Source organism: Prionailurus bengalensis, chromosome D1 (assembly GCF_016509475.1).
Source record: "Prionailurus bengalensis isolate Pbe53 chromosome D1, Fcat_Pben_1.1_paternal_pri, whole genome shotgun sequence".
In the NCBI taxonomy this organism is placed as follows: Eukaryota; Metazoa; Chordata; class Mammalia; order Carnivora; family Felidae; genus Prionailurus; species Prionailurus bengalensis.
Window position 1 is genome coordinate 20,180,153 of NC_057346.1, and position 13,260 is coordinate 20,193,412.

The 13,260-nt window shown below is 45.2% G+C and overlaps 2 protein-coding genes and 2 non-coding genes across 5 annotated transcripts in view; all 4 read right to left on the bottom strand.

Annotated features, from left to right (window-relative positions):
• Positions 1-2,162: 2,162 nt before the first annotated feature.
• On the bottom strand, positions 2,163-7,104 carry HSPA8 (heat shock protein family A (Hsp70) member 8). Of its 2 annotated transcripts, none has more exons than XM_043579660.1 (9): positions 6,985-7,104; positions 5,762-5,971; positions 5,224-5,429; positions 4,831-4,983; positions 4,182-4,737; positions 3,765-3,967; positions 3,327-3,525; positions 2,888-3,120; positions 2,163-2,583 (listed from the first exon to the last, which is right to left on the bottom strand). In XM_043579660.1, exons 1-9 carry the CDS (start codon positions 7,004-7,006, stop codon positions 2,398-2,400), a joined length of 1,968 nt encoding a protein of 655 aa, XP_043435595.1. In that variant the 5' UTR covers positions 7,007-7,104; the 3' UTR covers positions 2,163-2,397. The 2 variants fall into 2 exon arrangements, with proteins under 2 accessions (XP_043435595.1, XP_043435596.1); XM_043579661.1 differs by lacking the exon at positions 6,985-7,104 and adding an exon at positions 6,710-6,840.
• Positions 3,610-3,695, bottom strand: LOC122484633. Its single transcript, XR_006297672.1, has one exon. It is a non-coding gene; the product is annotated as a small nucleolar RNA SNORD14 (small nucleolar RNA).
• On the bottom strand, positions 4,035-4,122 carry LOC122484632. The gene has a single exon (XR_006297671.1). It is a non-coding gene; the product is annotated as a small nucleolar RNA SNORD14 (small nucleolar RNA).
• Positions 7,105-9,821: 2,717 nt separating the features above from the next.
• The window catches only part of LOC122483092 (CXADR like membrane protein), a 99,040-nt gene continuing 95,601 nt past the window's right edge, over positions 9,822-13,260 (bottom strand). The window contains 2 exon segments of the mRNA XM_043579662.1: positions 9,822-12,826; positions 12,829-13,073. Of these exon segments, the coding sequence (XP_043435597.1) occupies positions 12,774-12,826; positions 12,829-13,073 (298 nt within the window). The 3' untranslated portion in view covers positions 9,822-12,773.

A 13,260-nucleotide genomic window follows, 5' to 3' on the forward strand; every position in this document is an offset into this window, starting at 1 on the left:
CTTCTTGCCAGAATTTTCTTGCAAGCATGCCATTTTATACTTTGTTACTTCGGAGTTACCAATTTATCTTCAGTCACTCTCTCCTGCTATCCTATAGACACATAAGGCTGAAACACATTTTTACCAGGTTTTGTATCTATAACCACAAACCAGGTCTCTTGCACAGCAGGAACCTAATTAATCACAAAAACAAAAGTTGATTTGAATCACTGTGCTTCTCAAATGCCCAGAGGGCGCCTGGGTGCTCAGTCAGTTGAGCGTCTGACTTCCGCTCACAGCCTGTGGGTTCAGGCCCTGTGTCAGGCTCTGTGCTGACAGCTCAGAGCTTGGAGCCTGGAGTCTGCTTCAGATTCTGTCACCCTCTCTCTGCCCCTCCCCCGCTCATGCTCTGTTTCTGTCAAAAATAAAAAGAATTTTTTCAAAAAATGCTCAGATGAATATTGGGACCAAGTTACTAAGTACACAATTGCATGTGTTTTGAGGACCAAGATCATGAAACTCCTTTAAGAAAATATTCTTTCCAGTATGAATCCCAGATGCTCTCTGTTGAAAGGAGCCAGAGTTTCAGAATTCACCATGGTAATGAAGGAGCAAAAAATACAGGTTTTGGAATAAAGCCGATCATTATTTGAAGATTTCGATCTGCTCTCCTACCGTGCAATTTGAAATGAATCCAACTCAATCTGTGTCAACTGTAAACACCACCTTATGCAGATTAATTTTAATTCTAGCAGAGTTAATTTCCACCTTCTTGACAAAGCCCCGTTATTTGCCCTAGCACAGGTATGGCTTCTCCCATTTGCATAAAGGGACTGCCACCACTTTTCAATCTGTTTGTTCCACTGATTATACTACTGTTCCCTTTTGAGATCTCAAGTCAGAGTTTTGTTCCAGTTCATAAAGAATGCAGTGACAAAAAGGGACTAAAACAAGTCAGATTAAGAAACCAAATTATAGAGATACTCCACCCTGGGCCTTTCCCAAGGATCATGCAAGGCTTTCAAATTTTGGATAAGCTAAGGGAAAATAAATATAAATCACATATGGTACCCCGAGTCTCCTGTAGACTCCAAGCACTACATGGGCATGGCCATAAATCACTATGTAGTAAAGTCCATGTAGTAATAACCTCATTTAGAGAAAAACTGATGACTTCCAAACATCTTCACTATACTCACTGAACTAAACGATCATTCTGCAATTACCACTGAAATCCTAACTGTCATAACAGGGGTCACCCAGGAACCAACAATTCTATAAAGGCAGGGAAAGATTCCAAGCAGATCTTAAAGTTGGACTGTTCCACTGGGAGCATTAAGACCTCGCCAACACACAGCAGGTTTCTCCTAAACTGACCACCAGATGGCAGGTGTCACCAGGCACTGTGGGTAACAATCCCTTTACCTGTTTCCTTACTTGAGGGTTCTCAGGACAGAGCTATACATTGCACACAAGGACATTTGGGGACTGAAATTTCATGGCAGCACTTGTGTAGCCCAATACCTTGGCTAACATTCCTCAAGAATCAAGGCCACGAATGTACAGCTTTGCTCCAAAACCAGGATCACATAAAGGCAATCCAGTTAAGTGGATTTAAGTGGAAATGTAGCAATGTTTGTTCAACAAAGTCCCTGAAGGTTAATCGGTGTTTAGTATTAAAGTCAGAATTAGATGCTCATGGTTTGATTCTATGGGTAAATAAACCCTACCCTCCTCAAACTCCATTGCCACCCCCTTCAAGTTCCCACCCAGCCAAGTTGAGAAAAAGGAACAGAACTGTTATCAAACGTGCTGGTGCAGGGCTTTACAGTTCCACACGTGGGTCAGTTTCACATGCTTAATGCTACTTTCATGGACTGGCTATCTCACTGTTCAAACGGACCATCCAAGCACAAAAACCCCTTCTGGTATTTTTAATGCTTCCTTCCCATCAACAGTTCTCCAAACACTGAAAAATCTGCAAATTTAAAAAGTTCACTTTACTATTAATCTCAAACCCCAAATACAACATTAACATGAATTCATTAACCCAAGGCCTCTTTTGAAAGATATAACTGCCCAAATACTATTTTGTGTGATTTGCAGTTAGCCAAATAAATATCCATCCAGCCCCAAACCAAAAATGCCTGCTGCCCTTGTATAGACTCAAGACAATCATATGGTGCCAATTTTAAATACAGTTTTATTTAAGACATTGCATTTTCCACTTAACAATACAGTGCTTATAAAGTGCAATGTTGTATTTCCTTTTCTTGTGCACATATTCCATATTCAAGTATCAAGAATGCCCAGTTTATTAACTATAGCAGCTCAACTTCACTGCCATGGAATTTGCTACAAATTTGGGTCCTTCAAATGTTTTGTGTGGAACAATGCTAGACCTATTCTCAGGTTGGCTTAATCAACCTCTTCAATGGTGGGCCCAGAGGAGGCACCACCAGAGGGGGGAGCTCCACCACCAGGGAAGCCTCCAGGCATTCCTCCAGGCATGCCTCCTGCACTCTGGTACAGCTTCGTAATGATGGGATTGCAGACCTTCTCCAGCTCTTTCTGCTGATGTTCGAATTCTTCTTTTTCTGCAGTCTGAAGACAAAACAAAATTCTTTACTATAGGTTCCTCAAAGGAGGAAACTTCCTACACCAAGTCAACCTGATGTTCCTAAAATGCAAAGACCTACCATCACATAGGAGTCTTAATTACCAACAAACTCTTGGGTCACTCAGACATCCAAGGAAGGAATCTAAGTTGCCAACATTGGAAGTTCTGGTGGAAACCGCGAATGTATGGACCATTCATCATTGTGACCGATGTGTATCGTAATATCCCATCTAATCTTGCTGAAACCCCCATACCCTCTCCACTCTCAATTTATTAGAAATTACAAACCTGGTTCTTATCCAGCCAGTTGATGATCTCATTACACTTGTCCAGGATCTTCTGTTTGTCCTCATCGTTGATTTTACCCTGAAGCTTTTCATCTTCGACAGTTGCTTTCATGTTGAATGCATAAGATTCAAGGGAATTCTTGGAGGACACCTTGTCTCGCTGCTTCTCATCTTCAGCTTTGTACTTCTCAGCTTCCTGGACCATGCGTTCAATGTCTTCCTTGCTCAAGCGACCTGTGGAAGTTAACTGGTCTTTTAGACAGGACTTTTGACATTGAACCTTCAGTTATCCTGCCAACCTTAACCGTTAATGCTCCAAGCCCATTAGAAGCGAGCCCTTGGGTTCAATGCCCTTGGACAGATTTTATAAGATCTATGGTCCCTACGACCCCAGACCAGATCTTTTAAGACAAAGGAAAAAGTACCAAAGTTGTGCCTACCTTTGTCATTTGTGATGGTGATCTTATTCTCTTTTCCTGTGCTCTTATCCACAGCAGAGACATTGAGAATGCCATTAGCATCAATATCAAAGGTGACCTCGATCTGAGGAACGCCACGGGGGGCAGGAGGTATGCCTGTGAGTTCAAACTTGCCCAGTAGGTTGTTATCCTTGGTCATGGCACGCTCACCTTCATAAACCTTGGTAGGAAATGAAAATTACTAAGGAGTTGCAAGCATCACAGCATACCAGTTTACAGACGTTCAAGTCAACCAGGAAAGACCTCGCTCAGACATCCAAGGAAGGAATTGGCCAACACAAGACTTCTGGTGGAAACTACGAATGGTTTTGGAATCGATCATCATAGCAGGACAAGTCTTCCCAAAATCTCATAGGACCTGAAGCATAACTGAATTGGTACCAATACAGCAAAACATACCTGAATGAGCACACCAGGCTGGTTGTCAGAGTAGGTAGTGAAGGTCTGGGTCTGTTTGGTAGGAATGGTAGTATTGCGCTTGATGAGAACAGTCATGACTCCACCAGCGGTTTCAATGCCGAGAGAAAGGGGAGTGACATCCAACAGCAGCAAATCTTGAACGTTTTCGGATTTGTCTCCAGAAAGGATGGCTGCCTGCACAGCTAAAACAAAAACATTTAGTTAAAAAATAAATAAATAAAAACAACCTCGTTACCTAACAAACGTCTATCGCTCAGACATCCAAGGAAGTTAGACCATCATCAGCTTAAGCTTTTGGTGGAAACTACGAATGTTTAAGAATCACTCATCATAGCGAGTCAGCGTGGGGCTTTCAAGACCACCTGTTAGAACCATTTAATTCGAATAGTGGATTACCTGCACCGTAAGCGACAGCCTCATCAGGGTTGATGCTCTTATTCAGTTCCTTCCCATTGAAAAAGTCTTGTAGAAGTTTCTGAATCTTGGGGATACGCGTAGAGCCACCCACCAAGACAATATCGTGGATCTGAGACTTGTCTAGCTTGGCATCGCGAAGGGCTTTCTCTACAGGGTCCAGCGTGCCACGGAACAGGTCAGCGTTTAATTCTTCAAACCGGGCACGAGTAATAGAGGTATAGAAGTCGATTCCTTCATATAGAGAATCAATCTCGATACTGGCCTGGGTGCTGGAAGAAAGCGTACGCTTGGCGCGTTCGCAGGCGGTACGGAGGCGACGGACTGCCCTCTTGTTCTCGCTGATGTCCTTCTTGTGTTTGCGCTTGAACTCCGCAATAAAATGGTTTACCATTCGGTTGTCAAAGTCTTCTCCACCTAAGTGGGTGTCTCCAGCAGTAGATTTGACCTCAAAGATCCCGTCTTCAATAGTGAGGATTGACACATCAAAAGTGCCACCTCCCAAGTCAAAGATCAGCACATTCCTCTCGGCTCCAACCTGCAATTAGAATACAAGGTGATTACTCATCCAAATCTCCAATGGCTCAAGTCAGTCGTTAAAATGAATCCCAGCTCCACAAAGGATACATACCTTTTTGTCTAAGCCGTAAGCAATAGCAGCAGCTGTTGGCTCATTGATGATTCGAAGTACATTAAGACCAGCAATAGTTCCAGCATCTTTGGTAGCCTGACGCTGAGAATCGTTAAAATAGGCAGGTACTGTGACTACAGCATTAGTAACAGTCTAGAAATACAGAAAAAACAAAACCGTGTTAGAGATCAGTTCATAAATCTGGCAATACTCCCATCTCCGTCTACTTCTGCGTGTACTGAAGATAGCAATCACATGCTTTCTAAAGATAAGGCAGTCAGATTACTAATGTGGATCCTTCAATCAAAACCCCATGCATGAATTCATCAGGGAATCTAGTGCATAATGCTCAACTTCCAGCCACGTGGTCTCTAGGATTAGCAGGCTACTCACCTTCCCAAGGTAAGCCTCTGCGATTTCCTTCATCTTTGTCAAAACCATAGAAGATACCTCCTCTGGATAGAAACTTTTGGTCTCTCCCTTGTATTCTACTTGGACCTTGGGCCTGCCAGCATCATTCACCACCATGAAGGGCCAATGCTTCATATCAGATTGGACAACAGCGTCGTCGAATCTACGTCCAATCAGGCGTTTGGCATCTATAAAAGTTTATCAGGTCAAATGTTACATTGCATCTACCAAGTAAGAACCCTAGTACACCATTACTGAAATGTGAAGATCAGAGACCTAGCAACCAAACTCCAGATTAGTCAAATGGACTCAAGTTCTCTCTGGCAGAATTGCTCAGATTTCCTTATCTGATACCCTATTTTTAGCATTTAAGAGTACAAAATTACCAGGTAAATCCTTAAAAAGGCTTTTCCCATTTTCAAAACTTTCATGGCTACCTTACATTGATAAACTTTGAACTTTCTCATTCAGTCTACACCACTTAAAACTCAAGGCATGTTGCTCGAAATTAACAGCTTACCAAAAACTGTGTTGGTGGGGTTCATTGCAACTTGATTCTTTGCAGCATCACCGATCAATCGTTCAGTGTCAGTAAAGGCAACATAACTTGGGGTGGTTCGGTTTCCCTGATCGTTGGCAATTATTTCCACTTTCCCGTGCTGGAAAACACCCACACAGGAGTAGGTGGTGCCAAGATCAATGCCAACTGCAGGTCCCTTAGACATAGTTGCTGAAAGAAAAAAAAAGCCCAGGGTTTGGAAAAAAAACAAAAAAACACCAGCACTTGGAAACGCTTCCTGCTCCTCAAGCTATCAGGTATGGACACTTTGGTAAGAAGATTACACTCAGCACCTCCCCCCAGAAACACTGCCCTTGTCGGAGGAAACCACGCGGGAGGGCCAGAGCGAAAAATGCTGCAATCGGGGTGTTACCGTGCCAACCGCGGGCGAGTCCGGCCCTGAATCAAGCACCTGCCCGGAGGGTCTGCGACAGGAGCACGTGGCCTCGACTCAGCGCAACCTTCTCCAACCCCACCCCCCACCCCGTGCTCCGGAGCCAACACAATACGGCCTGCGTGGCGAGCTCAGAAGCCCCCTCCCCCCACGTTGGGCCCGTGCCAAAAGCGGCTTCCTCTTTTTGAGAGCCTAGGGAAGGGTCCGCTCCAGGGGGCCGGCTGGACTTCCCGTGCCCCGCAAACGGATGCGGCCCACGCCCAGCCCTCCTCGCGGGCACCGCCCTGACCCCGCGGCGACCATCACGGCCTGCAGCCCACGTCCCGCTTGCCCGCAAGGCCGGGTCCGCCGCCTCCCCGTAAGGAGCGCGCCCCAGGCGGGCAGGGGCCCGGGGGGGGGGCCCCCCACCTACAAGAAAATGATCAGAAGCCTCTGGGCCTCTGCAATCCCGACCAGCCCGGTGGTAGGTTGCACATTTCTTAGAAACTCCCAAAAGCTCAGAAGACAGGCCTTACCTTCAGTATGGGCCCGGCCCCGCTTGCCAAAGAAACAGCTACCTGGAAAGCTAACGCCGCGTTGAATGAGGCCGGTTTCCGCCCGCCACCCTGCCTCTTATACCCTGCCTCAGAACCTTCCAGAAGGGGCCCACCCCTGCCGGCTGCCCATCATGACTTCCTCGACCAATGGGCACGCGGCCATCTCTGTGAGCCCCAATGACTAAGCCGGCTCTACCCTCGGGCCTCGCCCACTCCCGCCCCCATCCCACCCCACCTCGCGATGACGCACTCACCGCAGCGTTCTGGAACTTTCATTCTCGCCCCCGCTCTCCGAACGGCCCCGGGGAAAGGGAGGGTGGAGCCGTGAGAGCCCGCGCGCGGGAGTCCTCAGTCACCCCAGGCGCGGGGGGCCGGGCCGGGGGAGGGGGGGGGGGTGCATCCGCTTCTGCGCATGCGCTCCCCGTCAGCGCGGGCGGGAGCGGACGGAAGGAGGTGGAGGAAGAGGGGCGGGCAATTTTGGAACCAGCCAATGACAGCAGAACTAGCCGCAATCTGGATCTACGTGCAACCGGGGGAAGACGAACGCAGGGCCTGAAGGGAGGGGTCCGGACCCGGCAGCCCAGGAGCGAAGACGGAAGTGGAGCGAGGACAAAATGGCCGCGAAGGTTGTTGCGCCCCTCCCCCCCCTCCGTCCTGGTTCTGTTTTCCCCACCCCCCACTTCGGCGTTGTAGAGGCTCATTTAGGCCCTCCCGGATTCCACGTTTCTATGTTTCGTATCTAGGGTGCCTTTGGGCTAAGTCGGCCTTCTAGGAACCGGGAGGAATGTCCCCACCCCTGAGCGCTACTAGGGTGTCTTGCCCAGGGACACACAGATCTGTGGCTGGAGGGAGCCGCCTGGCCCAACTTGGGTGTAGGAAGAGACAGGTTAGCCAGGCCAAGCCTCCAGAACCCTCAGTCACCGTGGCACCTGGAGGCCGGCAGCCCTCGAGGCCGAGGTTGGAGGGGCTCCGGCTTTTCAGAGCCTTTAAGGCCGGATGCTGTGCCTGGACCCTCGACAAAATAAGTGGCCAAAGCCGCTTCCTTGACCCCAGACAACTCCGCCACTCCCCACCTCCCGCCAAGAACAGGTTTGGCGTCTCGGCTCTGCCTCTGCATTTGCCCAAGTCCCGCACCTCGCAGTTATTTGTGAAAAAGAAAAGCTTAGCCAGATTTTTCCGTGGAGGAGAATCAGGCATTAGGAACCTGGGTTCCGGTAGCCCCGTGTCCTTGATTTAGACTCTCGGAGCTGCTTTTATTTTCAGTAACATGATGTAATGTCTTTCCTGCCTTGACTTATAAAAAACTAAGCGACAGATCGTTCAGAGGCATCTTGAAAACATTACTAATCGAGTCCACGAAACAGTACTACTTAGAATTAAAATTGTGGTGCATGGTGGCAGGTATTTAGGCCTTGTCATTCTAAGAGCCTTTCTCAGTACCTGGAAATGTTTTCCAGTGTGTTCTTTCAAACAGGCAGGGCAGCTGATACTCTTATTTGATAGATAAAGGGGCAGATAGATGAAAAGATTTTTTTAACACTATCTGACACAGTGGTGTGGCCGGAATTAGAAAGACCTTCCAGACAGTGCCTCCAGAAAGGGTGTCACAAGAGTGAGGACACCTTGTCCTTGTCAAAGCCAGTAAAGCCTACAGACGGATTCAAACATACGAAGGAGACATTTTCTTTTCACATTTGCTTTTTCCGGGGCAATGTTGGCTTGAGTACGTGGAGGTATATACTTAATTTCTTCCCACCTCCCAAGATATTAATTTTATATGGTGTTTTCGCAGCATATAAAGTGCTTTCATTTGTTATATCATTCAATCATCAAAACAGTTTTCTGAGATATACATCCGGTATGAGGAGAAAAATGAGGTTCAGAGATGTTACTTGTGGAAGGATTAACAGCTAGCTGAGCTCAAATGGAACTTAGCTCTTTTGATTCCAGAATCTTTGGTCTGTGTTTGTTTTTTTTTTTTATTTTTTTAATGTTTATTTATTATTCAGAGACGGAGCGTGAGTGGGGAGGGGCAGAGAGAGAGGGAGACACAGAATCTGAAACAGGCTCCAGGCTCTGAGCTGTCAGCACAGAGCCCGATGAGGGGCTCGAACTCACAAACCGCAAGATGGTGAGCTGAGCCGAAGTCGGAGGCTTAATGGACTGAGCCACCCAGGTGCCCCTGGTCTGTTTTTTAGTTACACTACAGTGTAATTTTCTTTCTAGAAACACTTGTAACTTCAACTCCAGAAAGTGGAAGATGTGTGCTGTGGGAGGCTCCTTTCAATTTTCTTTGGTATCTACAGTCTTCTCCCACTCAACCTATCAAGGACAGTCTCTGAACTATGCCCTACATATCACAGTTTTTAACTAACCTCTGAACTACCCACATTTTAACTACTGAACCATTGGAAAATGGAACAAGGGCCAAGCCACCTAACAGCAGTGATTAAAGTAGAGTAGATAACCAATTTCCAGTCATTCAAAAGTACATTGTAGGACTTGAACTATGCTCTTATTACATAGAATGATTCAGAGTTTGTGGATTTAAAGGTCAATAAGATGACTGTCCTGTCTCCACCTCTTTAAATGCACAAGGTTTCAAACACATTCAGGATGGAAAGTTAAAGTTTGGGGGCATAGGAACTGCAGTGAAGAAGTCTGAGGGCTTGGGTTTCTGACTGGGGAATGGAGCCCTTAACATATCTGAGCCTGTCACATGTTCTAAGTGCTCTGTGTGTATCACCTCCTCTAATTCTGTGAACTTTGTTTCAGATTCCTTTGAATCTCTTGTATTTACTTCTTTTGAGATTTATTGGAACCCCCAAGTGTGGAGTTCTGTTGGCACTTGACCTTGGCATAAAATATTTGCTTAAGAAATACTATTTATTTTGGTAAAGTCTTTTAGAGCAGGAACTCTGCCATAACTTGGTATCTCCAGTACTGCTTAGCATCTTGCCTTGTGAGAAAATAGTACTTGGTATATTTGGGACTGAAATCAATAAATAATAGATCCTATGTAGGCTGAGTTCTTCCATTCCTCTCTTGTCAGCAAGCTAATGAACAAATTTCCAGTGCGGGTTATACGAGCTTCACCTTCTACAGTATCGCCTTTACTTATTTATTTTTAATTGCTGATACAGATGCATCTGTAATAAATATTTGGTTTTTGTGATCAATTACAAGGCAACTTAGAAGTTAAAATATGAACAGTTTAACACCAGAAATGAAGCAAAATTCTCCATCTTTTTGCATGAGCCATTCGGAAAATATTTTTACACAGTGTAACAGCAAGGGCATCAACTTCATGGTTTTCCAAATTTCAGTTTGGTTTATATGTTTTATTGAAATGGTTATTCTCTAAACATTCACACCATTCCACCGTTATCTTCTTCCACAAACATTTTTTCCTTCTACCTTTTAGTTATTTTACCATTTTGTTTGTTTCCCATTAAAGGATCAAATGTATTTGACTTGTAGTGTTAATGGAAATATGGCTTGAAACGTGTAGTGTCTCAAAACTGTGTCTTAAGCCCAGTATTTGCCATGTCTGAACCCAAAAGCCAGACTCCAAGAGAAGTGCACTATCATTGCTAAGACTTGAACATCTTATCTCAGAATTTTCAATTCCTTAGAATTTCTCAGATATTAGGTAGTTATCTGTGATTTTTTTTTTTTTTTGTAGATTTCCACTATGAATAGATTTCCAAAATAATCTGGATATCCACCTGGTATTTGTCTTTTAATAACTAACAGGCTTAAATAATCTAAATCTCCATATCATGCAAAGGGGACCGATTCCTGCTTTCAAAGGCATAGGCAGGAAACCTTAGGTTCAAAGGTAGAAATAATGATAAGAACAAATTGCTTGTGATGGTACAGCCACAGCCTCCGTAGTGTACTTGTTTGGCTCAGGTACGGTAGGAATAAGAATTCTCAGAATCACAAAGCAGAAGTGATATGTTATCACACTACCAGAAGAATAAAAAAGTAGAGTAAGGAAGGGAGTTAATATCTTACAACGAGGCAGTGTTAGTATAAGAAGCATTCCAAATATGCCAGCCTTCTTAAATTAATAGACCTTCTTTACATTACTTCCTCCATGTCTCCTATTTCCCACCTTTTTTTTAAGAGGAAGATAAAACTCAAATTACAATTTTCACCCAGGGATCAACCCCTGTTTCTTAAAGAACCTTAGAAGGAAATGCATTTGCAATATCCGAGGGCTCTATTGTGAGAAACACAGACGTGAAAAAAACAGAGAAATGGGGCAAAATCTCAGATCCACCATTTCTCTTTAAGCATCTGATTCCCATTTTAGAAACCATGCTGTCATCTCCAAATTCCGCATGATTTTTTTCTTCCCTGCAACCTGCTGCCCTTTTAATAATAAATATTTTGCAATACCAACGGTGATCTGGTGACATCTGCACCGGGGTCCTTGCAGGGCGGTTTCAGGTCTCCCATTCTTGCCACATGATCGGACTAACAGAATAGTTGGTCCGTTTTGATTAACAGAACAGTCAAAAGGATTAAAAAGGCAAGTTCTTGTATTGGAGGCTGCCGCTTCCTTTTTATTTTTCACACACCTTTTTTTTTCCCCCATGAATCAACCCTTCTGATGGTTATCCTGGTGAATCATTTCTGTTGTTTCCAGGAGGGTAACAGTTCAAATGTTAGCAGTCACTAATCCAGCCCTGTCCTGCCACCCACTAGTTATCCTCACCAGCTCTTCCTTAAATATAATTCCCTTTCCTTCCAGCCCACACCTGGACTTCCTCAGAGGGTAGGCTGGGAAATTACCGAAATTCTGTGTCACCCTCTCAGGAGAGAATGGTAATGAAGTACTTGCAATGCCATTAGGAAACGGTAATCCTTGATCTTTTTGATAATTTAAGGCTTAGAATTATCAAAAGTCCCAGGTTCACGTCCTTGTCCTAAAATGAAAAGAAATGGAGGAAGCTCCAAGTTTGGTATAATAGTAAACTTCTTTATACCGCTCCTTGACATGTTACGGAATATGAAGAGAAAACCGATCTAAGCTCCCTTTCTAGTCATAGTCAATCTTGAAATTCTGATTTCATATGTTCTCAGAAGAGAATGCAAGGATATGTCACATGATCTTTCAGCATCTCTGAACGAGCTCTTTTTCTCTAGAAGACTTCTGAGAACATTGTCAAATGACACATAGTGAACGTTTTCTTGCTCCAGAGATATCCAGCAGGAAAGTCCTTAGAGACATCAGATTTGAGGGAAAGTCCACAATTGTTCCAGTATAGATTTCTGAGATCTGTCAGTGACCCTCTGAACATGATTAAGGTGGAAAGTTTTTTGCAGTCCCTGGTCACACGTTTTGGATTCCTCTCTTAGTTCTCTTACTGTTCACTAGAAGTAGGGAGATTAGTAGTGGATAGAGTGGGAAAACTGGCACCGCCCACTAGTTCGGCGCCTTGTGAAATTAACATCCAAACCTTATGGTAAATGAAGTCAGGTCAGAAGAAACGTTACTTCCTTCTTTGAAATCTCTCAGAAGTGATATGCCCAGTACCTGGTGCAGCTAGGTGTAATATAAGGCTGTGGGTTCCCCTTGACTCTGAATAATCACAATAATCCAGTAGATTTGCAGAAATGCATAGAAAATGTATGAACACCACCTCATTTCCCCTTGACTATGGTGAATCAGTATTGATACAAAACATTTCCGGTGAGAAGTTTTAAGTGTGTTCAGTTCCCCTTTCCCCACTTTTTCCACCACAGGTCCTGGCCAACAAACACACGGAGTTGGACCCCCGCTTTTCCCCACTCTGGTCTCAAGGCACCACGAGATGCCTTTTTGGAGATGAACAGTTTACATCCTTTTTCTTGTTCGGTGTCCTAGAAAGAAAGCGCTCATTTCGATCCATTCCACGCAATGCTCGCCGCTACTTAAATGACCGGTCATCTGGTTCCAGGGGGTTGTGTGGCTGGTGACTGAGCTTCAATGCCTAGAAGAGTCCTAAGATCCTGACTCCTAGGAAAGCACAGGAGTCAAGTCCACTCTAATTCAGACGGTTTGCAAGGCTCTGCTATGGCTGGGGATCATGCCGGGTGTGGTTCTGCTTTGGTCAGGGTAGCATGGTGGACTTTCTTTGGTTCAGAACCTCTCCCCGCTGGCCCCACCAGGCTGTATGCATGGGTGGCCAGCCCCGGCTGGGGTGCTGCTTCCGTCGACAGCGTCCGCTGGCTGCGTGAGGCACTATTTGCTGTGGAGCGAGTGGAGGAAGAACCAGAGCGTGAGCTTCGAGAGCCTGAGGAAGAGGAGCTAGGTTTCACCAGGCGGGCTTTCGGGGCTTCCGCATCTTCTCTGAGGAGGAAAAAAACCAGCAAAGGTAAACTTTAACACCGGCAAGACTATGATAACACCTTCCACTACGGTTGCTTCCTTCTGAGGCTTCCCAATAAATTCCTCAAGCCGTAAACTTCACATTACACCACTGGAAGGCAGCCATTTAGGGGAAGAGGGACTTCCCCAGTCGCTGAGACTTAGCGGT

Coding starts and splice junctions, on each gene's coding strand:
- HSPA8 (XM_043579660.1), bottom strand. CDS start 7,006: ATGAAAGTTCCAGAACGCTGCG. Junction 5,972..6,984: donor GAAAGTTCCAGAACGCTGCG/GTGAGTGCGTCA, acceptor TTTTTCTTTCAG/CAACTATGTCTAAGGGACCT. Junction 4,738..4,830: donor CTTACGGCTTAGACAAAAAG/GTATGTATCCTT, acceptor TTCTAATTGCAG/GTTGGAGCCGAGAGGAATGT.